General features: G+C 38.5%; 2 protein-coding genes across 3 annotated transcripts in view; both read left to right on the forward strand.

The window, feature by feature from the left end:
• The window catches only part of PIK3C2A (phosphatidylinositol-4-phosphate 3-kinase catalytic subunit type 2 alpha), a 51524-nt gene extending 32154 nt beyond the window's left edge, over positions 1-19370 (forward strand). For both annotated transcript variants that reach the window (XM_029961039.1, XM_018076063.2), the window contains exons 14-33: positions 1894-2002; positions 2749-2891; positions 3428-3616; positions 4089-4182; positions 4447-4541; positions 4858-5038; positions 5621-5725; positions 6338-6430; positions 6759-6888; positions 8293-8429; positions 8853-9022; positions 10139-10295; positions 10710-10819; positions 12053-12260; positions 14071-14195; positions 14600-14717; positions 14810-14891; positions 15326-15435; positions 15671-15796; positions 16340-19370. In XM_029961039.1, coding sequence (XP_029816899.1) covers positions 1894-2002; positions 2749-2891; positions 3428-3616; positions 4089-4182; positions 4447-4541; positions 4858-5038; positions 5621-5725; positions 6338-6430; positions 6759-6888; positions 8293-8429; positions 8853-9022; positions 10139-10295; positions 10710-10819; positions 12053-12260; positions 14071-14195; positions 14600-14717; positions 14810-14891; positions 15326-15435; positions 15671-15796; positions 16340-16522 — 2665 coding nt within the window. In that variant the 3' untranslated portion in view covers positions 16523-19370. The remainder of the gene's footprint in view (positions 1-1893; positions 2003-2748; positions 2892-3427; positions 3617-4088; positions 4183-4446; positions 4542-4857; positions 5039-5620; positions 5726-6337; positions 6431-6758; positions 6889-8292; positions 8430-8852; positions 9023-10138; positions 10296-10709; positions 10820-12052; positions 12261-14070; positions 14196-14599; positions 14718-14809; positions 14892-15325; positions 15436-15670; positions 15797-16339) is intronic.
• RPS13 (ribosomal protein S13) lies at positions 16785-23645 on the forward strand. The gene is made up of 6 exons (XM_029961030.1): positions 16785-16805; positions 19616-19861; positions 21459-21537; positions 22316-22485; positions 22844-22944; positions 23567-23645. Exons 1-6 carry the CDS (start codon positions 16785-16787, stop codon positions 23598-23600), a joined length of 651 nt encoding a protein of 216 aa, XP_029816890.1. The 3' UTR covers positions 23601-23645.
• Positions 23646-24007: the final 362 nt, after the last annotated feature.

Consider the following 24007-nt stretch of genomic DNA (forward strand, 5'->3'; position numbering starts at 1 on the left):
TTTTGATTCAGAGCTGAATTTATTTAAAAAACTTAAAATAAAGGGATGATTAACAACTGTGTTAAACTTATTACATAGTTCTAGTTTGAATTGGCTTTCCATCAAGTACAGCTGCTGGATCCTATTATACTTTTTTCACTAAGAATGAAAAGCCTACTGTAACTTTCCCAGGCTAAGTGTTTCTGCACTGGTTCAAGTTTCCTTGTCCTTCAAACTTTCATTCCAAAGTGCATTCCAAAATGCTTATCACTTTAGTAGCTGCTCAGTGAGACATTAACCAATAGACTTGAACCACATATGCCAGAATTAGGCTTGATGTTGCAGGAGTGATCACACCAGTTCAAAATAGCTTCAGCATTTATGCTTATGATTTCCTATTTATCTGTGCTCTGACTTCTAGGTCTTACTGGAAACTTAAATTGACCACCACGGCTGCAGAAAGACAGCCAAGTCTTTCCTGGAAAGTTACTGCTGTGTATTGCTTGTGCCTGTTTCATGTGCTTTATGTCCTCTGGTTCTAGGTTTGACTTTACTTGTCCTGCTTCCTCTTTTGTCTAGTAAGGATTCCAACAGCTTGAGGGTGTTTAAGATTTTAGGATTTCCTTCATTGCAAAGATGGCCTGCAGCTGCTTTCAGTCTCCACTTGAAACTTGGATTTCTTTTCATAAATGATGTGTATTTCAAACTTCTGTTTAAATGTTGCATTTCAGTCTCCTATCTAAATACTGCATCACACAGTATTTGAAAACATAGCTTTTGATTTGAATTGCAGATTTTGCTTGTCCTTCTGCTTCATGGTGTTGTCATAGTAGTTAGTTTTGGGAGAAAACTGGATTTTCTGTTTATGCAGAGCACTACAATAGAATGTGTTGTGCCAGAGTTCACTCAGTGGCCTGTATGTAGCAGCTGCAGAGATTCTTAGTGGTCTAATCCACTTGCAGTCCATGTAAATTAAATTCAGACCTAGTTAAAGATACTACCCAAATATTTCAGTTACAGTTGAGAATAGCAGCAACAGCAAGCAGGAGCTAAAACTTGTAGCTAACTAAAATGTAGGAAGAATAAAAATGGTCATGTATGTGCTTTGGAAGAATTCACAGCCAAGTAAAAATCCCTTCAGCTGAAGTGTGTCTTAAGAGTGACTTAAAATGTCATTATTTGTAGATGAGACAGAAGGGTATGGCAAGTATATTAAACTGGAGAATTATTAAAAAGAACAAGCTGTTCAGTTGTGCTCTAGTGGCACGATTTAGTAGCTTTTATTGGCATAATAAGCTCCCAGTTAATCAATATTTACATATAACAAACTGTTCTTTATTTGAAATACACATAAACCCTAAAACATCTTTCAAAATATACTTAAGGTTTGGTCTTCAAGCAGTCTTTTGAGACAGCATTTTGATTTTTAAAGACTGATAGAACATTTCTGTACCTAACATTCACCACTTAACTGATTTATGAGGTGTCCTCAGTTGTTCCCTACTACGATTGGAAATGGTATTAATATTGGAAATACACTGGCAAATGCAAATGTCATTTGATATGCACTTGCAGAATCTGGTAATGTGGGAAGTCCAGGCAGATGGTAGTGTTTGTAATATTCATATGCCTGGACCTTTTCTCTGAGAAGGTAAGAAGAGAGTGTGTGTGTGTGTGTTCAATTTATTTGTCAGAGGCCAAAGTATTCCTTTTCCCACTTAAGGAACAGGCAGCACTTAATTTATCTGTGTCAGCTGTGTCAACACTGAACATTTTCCATTGCCTTTTCTGCCTAATGGTTGTGTGCAGCTCTTAAAGAAGACATCCAGTGAAAATTAAAATAATTTGACAACTAATATCTTGGTGAAGTAAACAGATTGTGATACTAATACCTGTACATGTTTTTTTTCTCAGATTGTTAACTTCTGGGACAAAGCTCTTGCAAATGTGGACCTCCTCACATCCGCATCATGCGCCAGGGATGGCCACTAAGAAAGGAAATATGGAAAGAATAGTATTGCAGGTTATATGTAAATCTGACTTACTCTGACTGTTTGTTTTTTGAGTACTGTGACTTGTAAGTCTTACAAGAGTCATAATAGATGAATGTTTTGGAGAGAGGGTAAATACTGCTAAGTCATATTTCAAAGCCAGTATAGAATAGTGATTACTAAACTGTAAGGGGAAAGAATAGAAAGCTCCTGGAAGTCCATACCAATCAGTAATTGAATAACTATTTTGAAATAAGAGAAATTGGAGGAACCCTGGCACTACATCCTGTCAGTACTGGGAAAGAACATTTTTGACAGAAATCCATAGAAATGTGTGCTGAGAGTTGCCTAGACCTAAGCACTAGCAATTCCAATTTCTTTACAGTATATAAGCACCTCTCTTTCTAAACTCAGAGTATGAATTTCTCTCCAAAGAGAAGGTGCCTTACTAGGCATGGCTTAGCAGTCCCAAAACATGGTCTGAGTTGCTGGTTGGGTTGAAACCACTGGTGTGAATTTGAATAGTTCTGTGATTAGTGTCCACTCTAAGCACTCTCACTTCTCTACTAAGGTGCTCCAACCACTGCTGTGCAGCAACAGTTGTACATTTAAGGACCATGTAAAAGAATTGAGATGGAAAAAAACCTTCAGGAAACAGTATCTGAAGACTTACACATGTAGAACTAAAGAGTTCAGATGCCTGAGGTTGCTGGAAGAGTGAGCTTTCTCTACTATGCTTAAGGACTTGCATCATCTTTTTTTTTTTTTTTATTTTCAGATTGACTTCCCATCCCATGCATTTGATATTGAATATAAAATTCCTGAACCCGCAAAGACTACTGTGCATCATTCCATAGAATCATTAGAAAAACCATTGAGAGAACGTCTCCTTGCCATTCTGTCCAAGGATAACACTATTGGGTATGTTCATCCCTTCTAGCTGTGGTCTCTTTGCACATGACAATTTGTGGCTAGTGTATGGAATGCTTATATATTCTTAAGTTTCTTTAATACTCTTTTTTTTAATATATATTGTGAAGACCTATAGAGACTTAAACAAGAGATTGAATTAAACATCTGAAATAATAGTACTGACTTGAAGAATTTTTTTTTTTCATGGCTGGTGTTATAGTAGTCTCTTGCTACAAGATTGCTGCCCCTTTGGCTGCCTGTTACAGTTGTCTATTCCTGCTTGGCAGTTTCTGTTACAGGAGCAGTGGCTGTTCATGTGCCATGGAAGCTTTTCTGGCAGGCTTTCCCGCTCATCTGCACCAAACTGATATTAATATTTTGGTTTATTTTAGATTATACTAAAACTTAATCTTGCCCTGCCCAAATTATAACTTTTAACAACTGTTTCCTTAATTGTTTGAGGCTTTATTTGGCTTCTCATTTTGAGTTTTGCAGAGGAAATATAACTATTTCAATGTCATTCCATTTTGTGCTTTTGTCTGCAGGCTGTCAAAAGAAGATAAAGAATTTTTGTGGGAGAAAAGACATTACTGTCATAGCCATACTAGTAGCCTACCAAAAATACTGGTTAGTGCCCCACACTGGGACTGGGCAAGTCTTCCAGAAATATATTCGTTACTTCAGAAGTGGCCTCCTTTATCACCCTTAGCTGCACTGGAACTACTTGATTCAAAGTAAGGAAAACAGTGTTAAATAAATTCTGTGTGTGTAGTTGAGCATTAAATGACTTTTCTTTGGTAGCAGATCCTGAATGGCGTTCTGTAGAAAAATATTGCTGAATTTCTTGTAGCAAAAGCTAAGCGTTCTTAAAATCTTAAAGAACATGTGCTTGCTTTATTGATGTAGGCTTGACCAAGTTATGTAGTGAAAGCACAGTAAGAGTGGTTAGGATTCTAATATTTACTGTGTGACAGGACAGGAACTATAGAGCCACGCTATCAGCACTAAGTTTTGAGAGGTTACTGTGCTTGTCCTAAACACGCACATGTGGTTGCATCTTATGTAATGAAGGGCCTCACAGTTGTAGGTTTTTTTAAGCTGTTAAAGCCTTTTTATTGATTCTTTTCTATCTACCTGATCTCAAAAAAAAAAAAAAGTCCTATATGAACAGAGATAACTAAATATGGATTTGTGGTGACTTTCTAGGTTTGCTGATCAGGAAGTACGAAATACAGCTGTGAACTGGATGGAGTCATTAAGTGATGATGAGTTAACAGATTTCCTGCCTCAGTTTGTACAGGTAAGAATTTCTGCCTACACAGAAGTTTAAATTTTTATTGCTCTTGAAAACCCAAAGGAATTGCTGATGACTAATAGCAGAAATGCAATTGCATGCCTCTAATAACTTTAATGCATAGTAGGGAACACAATTTGAGTAAAAAAAAATCACTTTGTGACTGTCTTAAAGATTTGTGGTGATTCTGCCTGTGCATTAGTCATAAAACCTCAGTCTTCATCTAGAATTAAATCCAGACCTGATTTATTTCATTTTCTTTGTATTTAGGCATTGAAGTATGAAACCTATCTTGACAGTGCTCTTGTGAAATTTCTTTTGGCTCGGGCACTGGGAAGCATTCGAATAGCACACTACCTGTACTGGTAAGAAGTTCTTTGTCCTGTTTTTCACAGACCACAAGATTAATATTTCTGAAAAAAAACCCTTCGTAATACTAATACAACAATGACTGTTATCAGTGGTGATAATACAAACTGGACATCTTTTTGGGAGTTTTTTAATGAAAGAAAAGATAGTGCCTCTATGAAGCACAAACTTCTTGCCTTTTCCATCCTATATATATATGTCAGTAACTTCAGACATATGTAGAACTGATTCATTAAAATATTTTAATGTCTTAACATTGCATCGTTTGCAGTATTTTCCTTAGGAAAATTTAACTTATATGCTTTATTTCAGGCTTCTTAAGGATACACTGTATGATACGAAGTTTGGTGTAAGGTATGAGCAGATTCTTGGAGCTTTTCTTTCGGTCTGTGGAAAAAGGCTGAGGGAAGAGTTGGAGAAGCAGACCAGACTAGTGCAGCTCTTTGGAATGGTAGCAGAAAAAGTAAAGCAAACGAGTGGATCTGCTCGGCAGGTGTGTATATATATTTTTAATATTCTTTAGGAAGGTTAGACTGAGTATACCCTCAAAACTAATCCATTCAATTGTCTTTTTAGTCTAAGTTCAAAATGTTATGTATAGTTTATGGGAAGATCTGTGACTCTATTGCTATGCATTTTAACAAATTAAAAGCGTAATGAATGTGATGTTTTTTGTCAAGTTTGTTGTCATCAGAAACATAAGACTGATACAATAGGACGGTTTGTGTATGCAATAAACTGGAAATTAATTTAAACCTATTACTGCTGAAGAGTGATCCCATTATACAAAAGAATGGGGTATCTGCTTATGTGCTAATAATACAACTTAGTTTGATAGAGTGGGATGCTATCATCTGCTTCAGTAAAAAAACCACCAAAACGCCACGACATTGTGTGATTAGTGTTATACTGCCAGGCTTATGTATTTTTAATAGCTAAACCAGCAGTTATAGTTCCTAGCATTCCTTTGACTCTGGAGTTAAAACATTTGTTTTAGGATAACTTTGTTCAGAAGTTTTCTGTAGATGCTCTAGTTAGGAAAATATCAGCTGAATTTTCCTTTTTTTTCCTGTAGGTTGCCTTGCAAAACGGTATGGAACGTGTGCAGTTGTTTTTCTTGAAGAACAAATGCCGTTTGCCACTCAATCCCAGTCTTGTGGCAAAAGAGTTAAATATTAAGGTACTGCACATTCAGAATTCCAAAACCTTTTTGTAGAAATTAAATCTAGGCAAAGCTAGAATGTAGGAGAAGCAGGTAAATGATGTTTCCAGAACTCTGCAAGGTTTGACAGTATCTGCTCAACCACAGTCTTGATTATATCATCATGCATGACTGAAAACCTAAAGGTCTGTTAACGCTCGAACTAATCCTGTGTTGGAGAGACAGTTCATCTTGCTTTCCTTCTCTACTGTAACTATTAAATTATGAGTATGTACTTGAAAGCAGATAAATGAGGAAAAATACTGTGAAACACACACTTTTTTTTTAATGTGTTTGTATCTTCTAGGTTTCAAAAAAAGCTACTAATAAAATATTTATTCATGTTTTATTCGCTCTTCTCTTCAAAATGTATAAAACATAACTGTGCAGAACTATTGGCTTTTGTACAAGAATGCAACAAATAACAGCCAAAGGACTCGTTATTGAAAGGAAGCACGTATTCACCACAATTGCAGTGTTAAAAGTCTGAATAGACACATTGTGTGTCAAACCTGCTTGTTGTCAGAATGTCTTGTTTTCTGGGCTAGCAGGAATAGCCTTTTTGACTATTAACACTAAATCTACTTGCAGGCATGTTCTTTCTTCAGCTCCAATGCAGTACCGCTGAAAGTTGCACTGATAAATGCAGACCCTCTGGGAGAAGAAATTAATGTGATGTTTAAGGTAGGCCTTATCTGTGTATTGGAGAAAAGAAGTTGAATGATAATCATTGTTTCACTTCATTGGTATCAATTAACTTTGGCATAGACCAGTAAGCTCAGTTTTTGGGAGTTTGCTCCTGTGTATGTAGAAACCAACGTCTGAGCAGGTTGTAAAATGTAAGTCTATCACATGTGGAAGCTTAATTGTAGCCTCTCTTTTTAGCTGTGTAACTATGAGGAAGTAGCATAATGTATCACTTCCTAGAAATGTAAACCAATTAAAATCTGTGGTGTTCAGTTTTGCTGAAAGCATATTATGCCTCTAGTTAACTTTTATTTTTTCATTTAAGGTTGGAGAAGATCTGAGACAGGATATGTTGGCCTTGCAAATGATTAAGATCATGGATAAGATCTGGCTGCAAGAGGGACTGGATCTACGGATGGTTATCTTCAAGTGTCTCTCAACTGGAAAAGACCGAGGTGCAAAACCAGATGCTGCTTTTAATCTTCAGTAGTGGAGAGTATAATGTTAGATTGTTCTGAATTTCCTGATGGCTGAGTGGTACTTAAATGTGTCTCTTGAGCATTCTGCTGTCAGTGAACAGTGGTGCAAACACATAAATACAGTGATAAAAGCTAAGGTTTCTCTTGATGCTCTTATTGCAGCACAAGAAAATAATGGGGCTATAGCAATCCTTATTCTGAAAGTTTAATTATGGTGAAAGAAATATTCCAATCAAAACCAAAATTCCAGAATATCTGGAGTCTGCTGCAGTGGAGTCAGAGAGTATCATTCACGTACTGAAATGTGCAAAAAGAAGAAAAATTTAAAACACTCCCTGCCGTGCATACACACTATCCCCCAGAGTTAGTGTCGTATGCTGGTGAAAGTTCCTTGGCAATATCAGGCTGTCTCTTGGGTTTGAAAGTAGGTCACAGAACTCGACTGTAAATACTGCCCTGCACCTTGAACATGCTTTTTTCTAGTTTTAGCTAATTCTCTAGAGTTAGCCAATAGAAACCAAAGATATTTAAGAGGATAAACAATAATTTAAATATTTCTTTGGTCAGATGCTAGAACAGCATGACAAAAACTCTTGAATACGTGGAAAAGTTGGAAATTTAGGTTGGCAAAACTAAGCAAAAAGCTTCTATTTATGCAAGACTTGCTTTTTAGAGAAACAGATGGCTTTTCCTCCTACTCTGAATGATGAATCGATCTGCATAGCATATTTTTTTCTTGCTGCTAATATTAGTGTGTCCCTAAAGTACTCGGAAGGATTAAAGTGGGAAAGTAAAGTAAATGTAAATTAGATTTACCTGTAGTAGCTCTTGCCAAGGTGGAAGTAAAATTCTGTTGATCAACTGAATGTTTTCCTTTTATGATTTAGCTATACAAATATTTTTAGTAAATTGTCTTCCCAAAATAAGACCACACGTAAAGCTCACTGTCTGGTCTGTTTCAACATTTGACAGCAGTTTAAGTTACTAGATTACCTCAGTGTCAGCTATGAGAAATGTCAGCATCAAAGTATTTTGCAGTTACTGCTTATAGACCAATAATAGTTTATGTGGTAGAAAGCAGTTATTCAGAGTATAATTTATATGTTCATTCTAGCGACTGTAACTAATTGTAGTAAAGTAAGCTAAGTTGGTTTGCTACATGTGTTTCATGGTTTGCTTTGTAACATAGTCTGTGAAATTGCTTAGTAGACTAATAGAATTATTTTTACATCTAACTGAGTTTTGGAAGAGGTTAGTCTAAGATTATAGAATTCATCCTCGTCAAGAAAAGTTTCTACTGAATAATGGAAATGCAAGTATAACATATGCAGTATAACATAAGGAGATGGTTAAATACACTTTGTTGTGTTTTATATAAAGGCATGGTAGAGCTTGTTCCTGCTTCAGATACACTTAGGAAAATTCAAGTGGAATATGGAGTGACAGGTTCTTTTAAAGACAAACCTCTGGCAGAATGGTTGCGAAAGTATAACCCTACAGAGGAGGAATATGAAAAGGTAACTTATCTCAGCGTTGTTCTTATTTGAAGATCTTTTAAAAGGAATAAATACCAACTTATGAAAGAATGAAGTTCATATTTCAGGTCTTCCATTGAAATTTGTTTTGTATATTTAAGAAACACATTGGAAATACAAGTCTTGTACCCTTTTCTTTGCCAACATAGTTTTGTGATTTGACTTCAACTCTTTTCTCTTTCATTTATATAAAAAGCAAAATGACCATTTTTGCTGAAAAGTGTGATTTCTGAAGATTTTTGCAAACTTATCTGTTTAAAGAACAGTATTTGGGGAAAAAGCAGATTTTAGGGCCTGTCTTGCCTGGCTTGAATTTTACACTCATCAAGATTGATAGTTTAATGCATGCATTATATTTTCCCACTGATATTTGGTCTCAATTCACTTTTTTCCTCTCCCTCCTAGGCTTCAGAAAACTTCATTTACTCTTGTGCAGGATGCTGTGTAGCTACTTATGTACTGGGAATTTGTGACCGCCACAATGACAACATAATGCTCCGAAACACTGGGCACATGTTTCACATTGACTTCGGAAAATTTTTGGGACATGCACAAATGTTTGGTAGCTTTAAAAGGTATTTTCTGGGTTTAAGCAATCTAGAGAATGAAGTGATGTTTTTAGTTTCCTTTTATAAGCGTTATCATTCCAAGCATTCTCTTTTAAATTCCTGTTATTTGCTGTACTCATTATGAAACCAATATCTTCCAGTTTAACCAGAGAGTTTCCAAAACTCATTTGAACTTAAACATACAGAATTAATTTGGAAAAGGCTCCAGTTTCCTATTTCCATATTCTGATCTCTGGAACTGTTTGAAGGCAAAGCACACAGGCATAACGTTCAAATAAAATTACTCTTCTAGCTACTGGTAGATCAACATAAGATATTTGGTCTCCTAAACATGATTTAAATTTGGTGCTTCCAAGCTGCACTCACTTCTTAAGAACCTTGTGCTATACACAACTGACAGATTTCAGTGGCAATTTCTTTCCAAGTCATGGAAGCAAAGTATTTTGGTACAGAAAAAGATTAATATAACTTTTTATTGATATTTTGGAGTCTTACTTCTAACACAGATCTTGGTGTTATACTTTTCCAGGAATATTGGATAAAGCTGTAGCGTAGTTTGATCTTGATAGCTATTGTCATGCCATGTATGTATTGCATGCCTGTGAGGTGAACTTTACCAATGGCTGAGAAATTGAGTGTCAGAACCTTTACATCATCTGAATATGAGTGTGAAACAATTGAAAGCAGACTCTGGATCATAAGAACAGTAGTGAACGTCAAGATTATGGAAAAGAGTGAACAGCAAATCTGTATTGACTAATCCTCTGTGTAGGGGAAGATAATCTATATCCAGGATAGAGGAGTTATGTTTTAGTCTGGTGATAATATAGTCATTAAATTTGTTTAAATATGTTGTGGCTTCCAGAAATGAGGGAGGGAAGGCATTGTAAGGTAACCTGGCCTCCAAGTGTTGATCCAGATCTACTGTAGGTCCAGTACCATGTCAATGTGCCTGGTAACCTGAGGTAGCAGGAGGGAGCTGAACCCAATTCAAAAACGTGAAATGGCATTAATGGAATATTTAATATCATTACCCCAGGGTGGAGGTGGAGGGGGGAGGAAGCGCATGATGAGGAATAGCCCTTATAATTAACTTAGGAATTCTCTGTGCTTTTTGAACAGGGATCGAGCTCCGTTTGTGCTCACGTCGGATATGGCTTATGTCATCAATGGTGGGGAAAAACCCACCATCCGCTTTCAGCTGTTTGTGGACCTCTGCTGCCAAGCTTACAACTTGATAAGAAAGCACGCAAGCCTCTTCCTTAACCTACTTTCATTGGTAATCATTTTTCAAATTCAATTGAAACTTGATAGATCTGTCATGCTGGGTTGTATTAAATGCTATTTATGCTGCAGAAACTCTTAATGTATGCTTTTAAAAGCCAGAAACATTCAATCTGCTTTTTGGGAAGGTTTATTTGCAAATTTTTAAGCTTTTTTACTGCCTACCTCTTTCCTGAAGATTTAAAACCAAGATGATACCATGAATGACACTGCGTAGTGTTTTTAACTGCTTTTAATTCAGCAGAAGTGGTGAATAACTGCTGTTATAAAAGTAACTGTTTGCTATCACTGTTTGAATTTGGCAATTTAGTGCATCTACAAATGAATTTGAGAGTCTAAGTTTTAATCATTTCACTATAAAAGCATGTTGTTTCATTTCATTAAAACTGTAAATTTTAATTTCCTGCAGATGCTTTCTTCTGGGTTACCAGAGCTAAGTGGGGTTCAGGATTTGAAGTATGTCCAGGATGCTCTCCAGCCCCAAACAACAGATGCAGAAGCCACCATTTTCTTTACGAGGTACTGGATAAAGTGAAAACTAAAATATCTCCCAGCATCATTCTCTTAATGGGAGGTTTCTGCTATGAAAAAAACATATGAAGGATGTTTACAAACATGTCTGTAGAAGTCCAATAGTTACACTGTACAATCATAAAATATCAGTTAACTATGTAAGATCAGTTTCATATGAGACTAATGCTTGTGGTAAAAGACTTTGCTGTCTTTAGGAGTAACCTAAAACCTGGCTGTTTGAGACTTGCATTTTGAATACATCCTAATTTTTTTAATAGGAGTGTATATGATGTAATGCATTGTAAAGAAGTTCTCTCTTGGAGAAGTGCTTTTGCACACTGGGGAGAGAGGGATGATGTTCCAGTGTCATGGGTGAGGGTGTGTATATAGTATAACTGAGTAGTTGCTGTGTGTTAGAAATGTGCTACTGTACTTCACTTTAAATGTACAGGGGAGACTGCCATAGTATGCATGCAACTTAAAATTGCAGAACAGTTTGGGTTGGAAGGGACCATTCAAGGCCATCCAGACTAATTCCCCTGCAATGAGCAGGGGCATCCTCAACTCTACATCAGGTTCCTCAGAGCCCTGTCCAACCTGGGCTTGAATGTTTCCAGATGTGGGACATCTACCGCCTCTCTGGGCAACCTGTTCTGGTGTTTCACCCCACTTACTGTAAAAAAATTTCTTCCTTACATAGAATCTAAATCTACCCTCACATAGTTTACCCCTTGTCCTCTTGCAACAGCTCCTGCTAACAAGTTTGTCCCCATCTTTTGTATAAACTCCCTGTTAGTACTGCAGAGCCACAATAAGGTCTCCCTGGAGCCTTCTCTTCTGCAGTCTGAGCAACTCCCACTCTCTGACTGTTCTTATGGGAGAAGTGTTTTATCCCTCTGATAATTTTTGCAGCTGTCTCCTGGATGTGATCCAACAGGTCCATGTCTTTTCTGTCCTCAGGGCTCCAGAGCTGGATGCAGTACTCTAGGCTTTTTAGCAAGTCTGGAAAGCCTTCACTTCTTGGATAAGACGTATTCCAAAGTCTGGATACTGAATCTTCTATGAAATGTTGATATGATGCTATTTATATAGACCATTGATCACACATAGTTTAAAAATGTTTTCTTTGTCAGTAAGAAATTGGGGGGTGTTGTTCTTAGACTTCAGTCTGGTTTATTGACAGAACCCCTTTTGTGTGTTTTGATGTTGTTTGTTTGTTTGTTTGTTTGTTTTTTCTAGGCTGATTGAATCCAGTCTGGGAAGTGTTGCCACAAAGTTTAATTTCTTCATTCACAATCTGGCTCAGCTGCGTTTCTCAGGTTTACCTTCTAATGATGAACCCATCCTCTCATTTTCTGCTAAAACCTATTCTCTTAAACAAGACGGCAGAATCAAACAAGTGTCTGTGTTTACATATCAGAAGAGATACAACCCAGATAAACATTATGTAAGTATGTGGAGTCTGTTTCCACTCAGTGAAGATACTGTTGTATTTTCTTCCAAAACACAGCAGAGGCAGTTGACCAAAACCGTCCAAGAGATATTCCACAGCATTTATTGTCACACTCAGCGATTAAAAACTGGGGGTAGAGCAAGAAAGCAGGGGACAGGAGGGTGTTGTCATCCAAGGCGGCTGTTTGGGAACTGGCTAAGCATGGGTCTGCTTGTGGGAGGTGGTGAGACATTTTCTTTGCGTCACCTTCCCTCCCAAGGACTGTCTTTATCTCAGCCCACGGGTCTTCTTGCTTTTGGTCTTCTTCTCTCTTCTGTCCCACTGGTGAGGGAGTGAGACTGAGCAAGCAGCTGTGTGGGTGCTCAGCTGCTGGCTAGGGTAAACCAGCCACAGGAGTGGTAGAGTACAGAGTGGGTTTTTTAGCGTCCCATAATATTCTTCAAAATGAAAACACCTCTTGAAGAGGATCTAGAAGGAAGTAGAAAGGGCAGAAGTAGTGTTGGTGGAGATTATTTTAAAATATGGGAATTTGAGTCATGTTTATGGGCTTACGTAGCCACCTTCTGTAAAATGGCTCCTTCCTGAGTAGGAGTCTTTAAGTCAAGCACTCTCTTTTTGGTCTGACCTTCCATTAAAGTTGTATTTGTTCCTCTTAAGTAAAAGCATCATTTCCTGTACTAATGCATCTACATTCCTGTTAGCCTTACAAGGGGCAGAAAGCATTGCAGTTTGCCCTCAGGGTTTTTATAGCCCTTGGTTGCATTTTAAGATTTAATATTTGTATTCCTGTGCAGATGTGCAACTCTCTTCAATTATCTTTTTTACTGTTTTATTTATGTACTGCTATTTGCTGGGCTGGAATAATCAGCTCAAGTTATATTTTCCTGAAGTTTTTTAAGAAGTGAGCTCTAGTGATAGATGCAAATGTACATCTCTTTCCAAGTTGTATTTGCTGAAAATGTCTTAATCTGGTAAAACACCATCTAGGGAAGGTAGAGCAAATCTGAAATATGCTGGAAGTGAAGAAGAGCTTTGTGCTGAATCACTGTATAATAAATGTATTTGAGTACTTCTAGTCTAAGCCAAAACAGCCTCTTACCTTCCAGGAGGCTGTTAAGGCAGTCAAGATTCTGTCTAGATTTTTAAAGTTAAATTATACATTGTACATTCAACTCATCTGCCCATAAAATGACTCCACTGTGCAGGTTCTCAACCTTCATTTCCTTCTACGAAAGTGAATAACTGTATCCTGGGACTGCACCCTGGTATTTTTAAAAATTCTTTTTGTATAAATGCAGTACATCTGCATCTGCCCACAAAATTATCACTTTAGAAGTGGAATCTTTTGGAATCTTGAGGGAATTAAATTGAAAAAAATTACTGTTTGAAGGGTTCTGTGGTAGTCCTGGTCCCACAGATACATGTTTCCATGTAATCCTGCACCGATGTAACATTTTGTATACCTATAGGTATATAGGTGTATGGTATGACCTTACAATAAGGCTTAAAAGGGAGAGTGCAGACAGCTTAGCCTTAACTACCTTTATCCCCTTGTCAGCTGTGGATCTACATTATAGGAAGATCATGGGATGTTACTTTGCATTATGGGCTATTTATAATTCTAACTCCACTATAAAATGCAAATGCTGGGCTGTGGGATATAATAACAGGATATGTATTCAGGAGAAGGATTACCACAGGAGAAAGAGTTGATTGTTAAGAAAATTATATTGTTAAGTCAGTTCTATAATATTTTTACATAAACTAACTACTTTTATCTTTGTGGTTTTTGTGTTTTGGGCAGATCTATGTAGTGAGAGTTTTGAGAGAAGGGCAAGTTGAGCCAACATTTGTCTTCCGAACATTTGATGAGTTCCAGGAGCTCCACAACAAACTTGGCATTCTCTTTCCTCTTTGGAAGTTACCAGGGTATGTTCCTAACTCACTCATCACTATTATAAAGGCAACAAAACTGCTCCCAGCTGGGTGGAGGAAGAAATTGCTTGAAATGGAGACAAAACTGCTGAGGGGCAAATTAAGACCTCAGAGTTGGCCAATTAAGGGAGAAAACAGTTGTCTCCAAGTTTTAAGGAGAAGAGCCAGAGAAGTATCTCAGTGTTTTGGGTCTGTGTGTCATATCACATATAACAATTGCCTATAAACATTTCCTTGCCTTTCTGTAGTGTCATAACCTGTTGGCATGCTGTGTTCCCACTCCTGATTGGCAGAAAATAAAATGGATGTCAGCATTTCAGGATGGAAACAACAATGAAATCAAACTGTACTTGCTTCTGATAAATTACTGAAAACCCAATTTCGCTCTTCTCTTGTAGCTTTCCTAATAAGATGGTTCTGGGAAGAACACATATAAAAGATGTAGCAGCTAAAAGAAAAGTGGAGCTCAACAGCTACATACAGAGCCTGATGAACAGCTCTTCAGAGGTGGCAGAAGTGAGTAGAAATAATTGAAATGAAATGCAAGTTTTCAGGTTTTGATGCTTTTTAACACTTAAACTAATATGTAACATTTCTTCCAAATTTAGTGTGATCTTGTTTATACTTTTTTCCATCCATTACTTCGTGATGACAAAGTGGAAGGAATAGATGGAATAGCCAGACCTACAGGTAGGTAACGTTTGGGCGGGGGCTGGTTTATAAATTGTATAACACCGTTACAATGTGAATGTTTTTAATCTGGTTTAGATAACTATAGTTTTCCCTCACTAGAAAATGCATCACTGTCTGTCCAACTGTGCCTGCATACAGTTTCAAGGAAATACATACCAAAAATTGCAACAATATATGTGATCACTTGGAGTTGTTTATGGCTTGACTAAATTATTCAGGTTTTCATTCTGAACCTTGAGGCTAGTTCTTGCAAGAGAATGCAAAAAATCTTTAAAGCCTATAGCCTTTCCCGTATTAGGGAACTAGAAATAAAGTCAGAAACAGAGCTTGGTGTAAGGCTTATATTTTTTCCCCTATGAGTGGAAATTGAGTGTAGCACTGATGAAAAACATACAAATATTACAGAAGAAATAATTGTCTTATTTTTTCAGACACAAGTCCATCAAGTCCTACCTCAGGCAAAGTGGGAGGAGAAGTGAAGCTGTCCATATCCTACAGAAATAGCACTCTATTTATCATGGTGATGCACATCAAAGACCTGGTAAGTACAGATGCTGCACTCGCTGCCAAAAACTGGTTCCATTTGTCAATTACCATCTTGACTTAGTTCCACCATTCCTGCATCAGTCTTTCTCTCTCCCTCCAAATTTTCCAAGTGCCAGCTTGATTAATTGCTGCTTTTGATTAGCTTGATTGGAAAGTCTTGATTGAAAATAAATATGCAATTAGTTATGCACTAATTAGTTTTCTAACTTGTCTTGTTTATTTGACTGTAGGTTACAGAAGATGGTGCAGATCCAAATCCCTATGTAAAAACATACTTACTTCCAGACACGCACAAAACATCCAAACGCAAAACCAAAATCTCCCGGAAGACAAGAAACCCAACTTTCAATGAAATGGTAAGTTAAAATGTATGTAGTAACTCCCTATGGTTTGCTATTATCTCTTATTCTAAGCAGTAATTAAATATTGTCTAAAAAAAAAAATCTGTGAAGATAGAGAAATGGAAAAGAAAAAGGAACTGTTTTGAAAAACTTTGTGCCCTGTTTAAAAATAAAACAAAGCAACTGAGTAGGTCAGTGTGCTGTGACAAGTAGGTAGAAATTTCTCAGTCTGACTGAGGAGAGATGGGGAGAAGGAAAGGAATCTTAAAACTAAAGACCTCCCCTGCCCTGGATTCACTGACTCATGATGTGGAGAAAAATAAATTCAGAAGTCTTGGCATGTAAACTCTACTTCAGTCAAAATACACTAGTCCTTCTAAACACTTAACACTGGGAGCACAAAATAAAATAGGGATGTATTTCAGCCCATTCTCTGAGAAACAGATGTACTGAATGGTCATAATGTGCAGTTAAGACACCTGTCAGTGGCTGGCAGTCAGAAAAAAGGGCAATCTGTGTAATATATAACCAAAAAATTCTTGACTTGTTACCTTCTAGCTCGTGTACAGTGGATATAGCATGGAGACTCTGAAACAGAGAGAACTTCAGTTAAGCGTGCTCAGTGCAGAATCGTTACGTGAGAACTTTTTCTTGGGTGGAATTACACTCCCACTAAAAGACTTCAACTTGAGCAAGGAGACTGTTAACTGGTATCGACTAACTGCTGTACCCTATCTGTGAACTCATTTCTACACCTGAGTAAGGCCAGAACAATTGTATTCACTTGTGCTTTGTGCATCTTCCTACTTGAAGATAACTTGTACATCTTAAATTTCAAGACTCTCCATTTCAACAGACACGTTGGACCAATGTTCATGTAGCCTAATCTGGAGGACTTCTAGAAAACCTGGTTTATGCTCATGTGATGTTACCAAGGCATCATTTTAAATGTTTAAGAGCTGTGGGTAAAGGAAGGGGTTTTTAAACCATCCATGAAAGCGAGATGAACAGTTTGACCATGCTGGTTGGTTGAACCGTAACTTAATCTTTAGGCCTGTGGATATAGTGCATTTTTGCTTTTAATTTGTTACTGCTGTTGTGTCATCCATGGCGTGATGCTGGAGAACATCAAAGAAATTGCATATTTTAGGATTACATCCCCACTACTAACTAGGTATCACAGAAGCAGCGATAGGTGGCTTCACACAGACCTGTAGAAATGAAGGTTGAAGGGCTGGAAAAATTCCTTAGCATTGCATATAATCCCAGATTCATGCTTCTCTAAGATTTATTGGAGTGAGTGCCAATAATGGAAGTTGTAAATAATGGTGCCTTATAATTCAAATGCTTCTCTTTTACCTCATTTCTGGTATTTAAATATGTATACATATTAACTTTCAGCTCCTTATAAAGGGGTAACATTCTCATATTTGATACCTTGCAGGTCCTACTGGAAATCTTTTCCTAAAATGTGTTATTTACTTCATAAATAGTTCAACTTAGATACATTTTTTTCTGCCCATGATCTCCAGAAATTGAATGAAGACTGGCTGAATGTGGTACCGTAGGAAATGTGCCCAGCTTCTCAGTGGGTTTTTTGTTGTAATTCCCAGAACTTTTAAATACTGCAGTGATTAAGTGTGAAACACATTTAAACACTAACCTGAAGTGGCATTTGCACCTTTACCTCCTGGTAAAGGATGGCCTCTAGTTGAAAAGCACCGCTGCTGGATGAATTGCAGGCCAGAAATGAGTTGTGTTAAGTGAGCTTTGAGAGAGGAACTGGACTGCTTTTTTTTCTTTAACAGTTCTCAGCAATACTGTTTTTCACTCCCAGTAAGAACTACTTCCATTAAAATACTTCATTCCAAGAAGCATTAGATTTGAACTATGCTGTGACAGCGGAGTGCAAATGTCACTATCTCCTGTTAATACCACTGGTTACTTAATAGGTGTTTCTGCACTACAGGTGTCGCCTTTTTATTCACCTTATTCGGGGTTTAGGTTGTTCATGTTCTGTCTAAACAAAGCTATAAAGTTGCAACATTTTTCTTTAGTACAAAATCTTGAAGCGAACTTTGAAAGTGAAATATGCAACTATGAACAAAGACACAATATGGGGAAAGCCTTCTATCTACCCGACACTAAAAACCTCTTTTATAATCCGAATTTCCTTCCCCTACTACTGACCAATCTCCCTTCAATACGGAAGAGAGAAGTAAACTTGAATCTCCTGGTGCCTAAACTATTCACGGTCCAATTTCGTAGTAATTATTACAATTAAAAAGCTAATGCTATCTTGAATGTTAGAAACTGGGCCAATACTAATGGGCGCTTACAAATCCCAGTTGTAGTAGGCATCTTCTGCATATTTTTCATTTAGTATTTAGCCTGTAAATAATAAACTATATAACTAACTAGATATATTTCCTGCTCACTTGATGCTTTTGAGACTTACTCCATTCCATCATTAGAATCACAAGTCACTTCAAACACAGGAAAGTAGACTACTGTTTTTGTGAAACGTTCCATTGTGAAATAAAATGAAAGCAATATGGACTGCCTTTTTTGCAGTTTGCTATTAAAGCACAGTGTCTTACAGCACAAAATACAATTAAACTAAAATCATTTATAAAATGATTTGCAGTTTTAACAGTTGTCTGGACTGAAAAAAAAAGTGTAGTACTGTATTATTGTTAGCACATGTCCTGACTTCTGATTTAATCTTCTTCATAGCTTAACTCATTTTGTGCCTTTCCCTTCCTTTTCAAAATAGTCACTGGCTGGAGCTTTCTATGGTCATGGATTTTATGTTGTCTATGGGATCTAGCCTTGGCCTCTCCTCATGTGTGGAGGACCAGCACCAAGCTTGCACCTCTTTGCACTATTCTCAATTAAGAAAAAAATCTGATTGTTGCAATAAGAATTTACCGTGCTACATACAAAACCCAAGATGGATGTGAAAGAGGGAAATATTTGATTGGGATGGAATTTACCAGTATACTAAGTAGCTTGAGAAATGTAGTTTTAACAGCTTTTTGTATCTTGTTACATGAAAAGAAAAAAAAAAATCTTTTATGCACCGTTTGACCTGCAGCCAGAAGTGTAATTGTCCGTACAGACCTTGTGTTGGTATCCGAGAGCAGCAGCTTGCGCTAGGACCTCCTTCCTTTACTAACCTACAACTTTGCACTGAACTTTTTATTACTGCCTTTGTACGACCTTACAGCTGCCTGTCTCCGGACGCATGTGCGATCTCTGGTAAACGCTCTTTTCTCTATTTTTACAAGTGTTAGGGTTGTGTAGAGACCCCCGTCGCCTGCCTTAACGCCGGGGCTCCCCGGGGCGCGCCGTGTCCCCCCTTCCCGAGCGCTGCTCGCCGGGAGCCCGTCCCTGCGGCGGTGCCGGGGGTCAGGGGGGGCAGCGAGAGCGGGCGGGGCGCCGCCCTCCGTCTGTGTATCTCTAAGAACCAAATACTTTTAACTAAGCGGTAATAAAGATGTACAATGTCGCCGCCGCGCCGTGCGGCGGGTTCAATGTGACTCCGTAACTCTCCTGTAAGTACATTAAACACTATTCTGGAATAAAACCCAGCGCGTGTCCTGCTCTGTGAGGGCGGGGCTGGAGGAGGGGAGAGGGTGAGGAAGGGGCGGGGCGAGCCTCTGATTGGCTGCCGCGCGGGGGGGCGGGGCAGGCGCGGGCCCGACGTTTCCTGCGGAAGCGCGCGCGGAGGGCTCCTTTCTCTCTCCGCCGCATCATGGGTCGCATGCACGCTCGGGGTGAGCGCGGGATCGGGCTGGAGCCGCGGGATAGGGGCGGATCGGGGCTCCTCAGGGGGTCGACGGGCTCTGCGGACCGCGGCGGGAGCGGGAAGGCTGCTGCGGGAGCGGCGCGGCGCGTGTGGGGCTGGCGGGGAGGCGCGCGGCCGCGGGAGATGGCGGCGGGGTGGGGAAGGCTCGGGCCGCGGCCCGGGGTCCCGGAGCTCCAGCGCGGCCCGCTCCGCTGAGCATCTCATCTGCTTCTTCCCACAGAAAGGGCCTGTCCCAGTCGGCCTTGCCCTACAGGCGCAGTGTGCCCACGGTGAGTTCCTTCCCCGGCATCTTTTCCGGGCCTCACAGCGCAGCTCAGGAGTGCCCACGGAGGGAAACGAAACGAGAGAGCTGTAATTTGTGTCATCGCTTTTAAATTACGGCCTAGTAAAAGGCTGCCTTCGCCTATGATGAATCGGGTTGTCCAGGGAGGTTCTGGAGGCTCCTTGGAGACACTCAACCACCTGGACGCGTTCCTGTGATCCTGCATTGGCATGTGCTGGCCTAGATGATGCCCAAGAGTCTCGTCCGTCCCTGTAAATTCTGTGGTTCTGTGACGATTCTTACGGTGCTGGAGAAGCAAGTGTCCTGTCCTGGCCAGACGATTCATTAGGCAAAAAAAAGTTTCTTTTCCACTTTGTGTGTTCTTTTACTTAAGTGCTGCTTCAGTTACTAAAGAGAGTCTATATACTAGTAATTCCTTGAGATTAAATTACTCTTCACACTCGAGTTTGGCCTTCTCTGTTGTGGAATAAACCGCTTACTCTCAAAAATATTTACAGCCAGTTTGTTGGTCAGGGGAGTAAAGTAAATAATTTTGGTGCACCCTTAGTTCTTTCAGGTTACTTGTACTTAAAAAAGGGCTTTCTCTGTCCTTTGGTTGCAAGACCATTTCTTGGAGGATCTGTTTTGTTGACAGAAAGAACAATTTGTGGTGCATGTGGAAAAGCATGGACTGGAAAACAGTGAAATGAGAACATAATTTCATATTTTGTGCTTTGATTTTAAGTAGATACAATTTGAAGTAAAATAATATGAAGCTACTCGAACTACTGCTGACAGTTAAACGTTTTGATAACAGTCAGAATGATCAAATGTTGTATTTGCTTTAAAAAATTGTGTGGGTTTTTTTGCTCAGTTTTATTTATATTCTGTTTTAAATTGTAATCTTCGGAGCACTTCCAAATTTATTTTTGCTGTGCTTTTCAGTTTCATACTGTGACAGTATTAAAAAGGAAAAAAAAATCAGGAGCTTCTGTAGCTGACTGAAAGTGAGGATTACCTAGCTTGTTGGTATTGTCTTCCCCTTAATAACTGTAGAAGCAGTGGCTTTATCAGCACAGTTTAACATAGAACTGTGCCTTTTCTATTAATTCTATCTCAGTCGATCCATTTGTTTCTTTTTTTTAAATTAATTAATGTTCTTAAAGTCTGATTTTTCAGTAATCTCTGTAGGTGGTTTACTAAGAGGTGGCTAAATGGGTCTCAATTTCGTATTTTTGTCAAAAGGCCTAGTTTAAGAATTCCTTCCCAATGGCAGTGATTATTTTTTTTTGTCTGTAACTTTGTATTTCTGCTTCTGGTTGGCAATTGAAGTGAACTGATGGTAAAGCAGTTGGTTTTTACAATGGAGGTTCTCATGTTTTATCTCTGCCTTCCCTCACCACATTTCACCAGCACTATAGGTATATTGTGTGCCAAAAAAAATCTATATTGTTAAAAGTACAATTTCAGTTCTTGATTGTTTTTCAAGCACTACAAAGCATCTATTTCTACCATTCATAAAAAGCTTTCATGTAGCTAACCTGTGCCCTCTGTATTAAGCAGTGTTAATCAGTTTGGGGGTTTTTTTTTCTCATTTTCTTTAGTGGCTGAAACTCACTTCTGATGATGTAAAGGAACAGATCTACAAGCTGGCTAAAAAGGGCCTGACTCCGTCCCAGATTGGTAAGGATTATAAACCACTCCTGAATGGGGACAAAGCCACATTTTTCTGACTGTAATAATGTAATTGTTCCTTCAACCTGTGTTAAATAACATGCTAAGAAAACACTGCATATCTGGTGTATGTGTGTGTGTTCACTGTGGATAGCACTAAGAGCCATAAAGTAATATCCTGAGTTGGAAGGGACCGATGAGGATCTCGATGTAACGTTGTGTGTTATAGGGAAGTTTGGTTTGCCCAGTTTCCTGGAGGAAGTTTTCAAATATCGGCAGCCCTTGTGCTCAGGGTTTACTGAGCAAGGCACTGTAGCTGCATCATAGACCAGTTCTCAGTGGTTTGGACCCTTCTAGAGCTGGTGTTTGCATGACAGCTTTATGTGATCATGAGCTGTGTATGCAGTGTATGTGTAATTGGGTGCTGTGTAAATGAATTCTTTTATTATTGTAATCCTGAAAGTGATAATAATTCCTCTTAGAATAATAATTCATAGAGTGATTGAATACATTCCTTTAATGAGCCCTGTTGAAAATTTTCCAATAGTACTGTAGCACTTCATGTACTACCTGTGTAAGAGTAGTGGGTGTGTTAGTTGTGTTTTAGATTTATCATAAAGTGTTTCAGCATTTGTAAGTTGTATTTTGCTCACTTCAGTGTCCACTAGAAAGGTTTTTAACTTGCAGAAGACTTTTTTTGGATAGCTTGTAACTGTAAGGTTGGTTTCACAAGATTTTTTGGTGTGTGGTTTTTCTTTCCAGTGTAAGATGTGAATGTTTTTTCCAGGTGTGATCCTGAGGGATTCCCATGGTGTTGCCCAGGTTCGCTTTGTTACTGGCAACAAGATTCTGAGAATCCTTAAATCAAAGGGACTGGCCCCAGACCTTCCAGAGGATCTTTATCACTTGATCAAGAAAGCTGTTGCTGTTCGCAAACATCTTGAGAGAAATAGAAAGGTGTGTGCTCATTGGATAACTCAGTGTTTGTGTTTTTAAATTACACAGTAGTTTATGTACAGCTTGACAAAGAAGCTTTGTGTACTTCCTGTTAGCCCCGCTTTGAGTAAACTTATGGAGTTGGGGAGGCATTTTGGTCAAGGAGGATGGTCTTTGTCTGTGAAAAGGATTTTAAAAGCAGCATTTAAACCACATATTTCTGGTCCTCTTCTGACTTTACGGGATTCATCAGGCTTTGGTAATGGGAATGTGGAGTTTGTAGCAGTAGCTGTGGATTTTTTATTTTGTTGAAGCACGTCTGAATAGTACATTGAGAAATTAAAGTAGTGCTTTGTTATAATGTAACTTTCTTTTCAAGGATAAAGATGCCAAGTTCCGCCTGATTCTGATTGAGAGCAGGATCCATAGGTTGGCTCGCTACTACAAAACTAAGAGAGTGCTGCCACCCAACTGGAAGTAGTAAGTCTTTTGCATTCCTATTGTCACTGAAGACTCAAAGGTTTTGTAAACTGCTGGGGCTATTACTCAAAGTGTTATGATCAGGTGTGTAGATAACCGAGGCAGCAAAGAACCGGTATTTTTATAAATATTAACTGCTGGGTAAAATGACCATTGTAACATTTAGAAACACTTAGTGACCTCGTTTGTTGAGACAATGATTTTTTTTTCTATGGACTAGATAATTTTTATAAGAATACAAACTGCAGTCTTTGTTCTCGCTCGAGATACTTTTGTAGTTCATGTTACTTTCAAAAAATTTTGAGAAATGGCTTAGTAGGTATGGCAAAAATGAAAGTCATTTATAGTTTTTCTCTTGAAAGGCAGCCACCACAGGATTAGCCTTGCTTTTTCTAAGAAGACTCAAGTGCAGCTATCCAGGTTCTTGAATATATGGTTTTGTGCTGTGTTCCTAGTATTTATATTTTAAAAGGAAGAGTGAAATCTTACACCATAAGAAATTTTAAACAGGCAGTGATTTAGCTCAAGGCTGGTAGTTAAAGCTTTGAACTGTGTGACAACTAGTTTGAAAACCTGCCTCTGCAATTGATATTTCTCTCTTTTCTCTCTTCTCTCTTTTTAGTGAATCATCGACAGCTTCTGCCCTGGTCGCATAAGATCTGGCTGTGACTTAATGAAAGAATAAATTTTCTTTATCTGAATTTGTGTTGTCTCTAAATGATCGGTGCCTTAGAAGCTTCTGCTTGTTTCAGGAAGCTGCTTGTAAGTGGGAAGTTTTCCAGGTGGAGCAGGCGTGCAGCCATGGTACTGAGTCATTCCCTGCTGATGCATTTTATTCATATCAGGCTCTGCCTCTGTGTCCTGCAGGAGGAACTGGGGAAGAAAGCAGTAAGAGGAGGAAGACCTGGAAATTTAGAAATTGAAGAAGGGATTATGCAGGAGATGAGGAGTTAGTTAGAGAGATTTATTCATTAATTGCAGGTCATGTAGAGCTGTTGCTTGTGCAGAAAGCTTAAGCAGACCTCAACCAGTTCCTGATACTAACTGTTGCTGTTTGTAAGTA

Source organism: Manacus vitellinus, unplaced genomic scaffold (genome assembly GCF_001715985.3).
Source record: "Manacus vitellinus isolate BGI_N305 unplaced genomic scaffold, ASM171598v3 scaffold_30_pilon, whole genome shotgun sequence".
Classification (NCBI taxonomy): domain Eukaryota; kingdom Metazoa; phylum Chordata; class Aves; order Passeriformes; family Pipridae; genus Manacus; species Manacus vitellinus.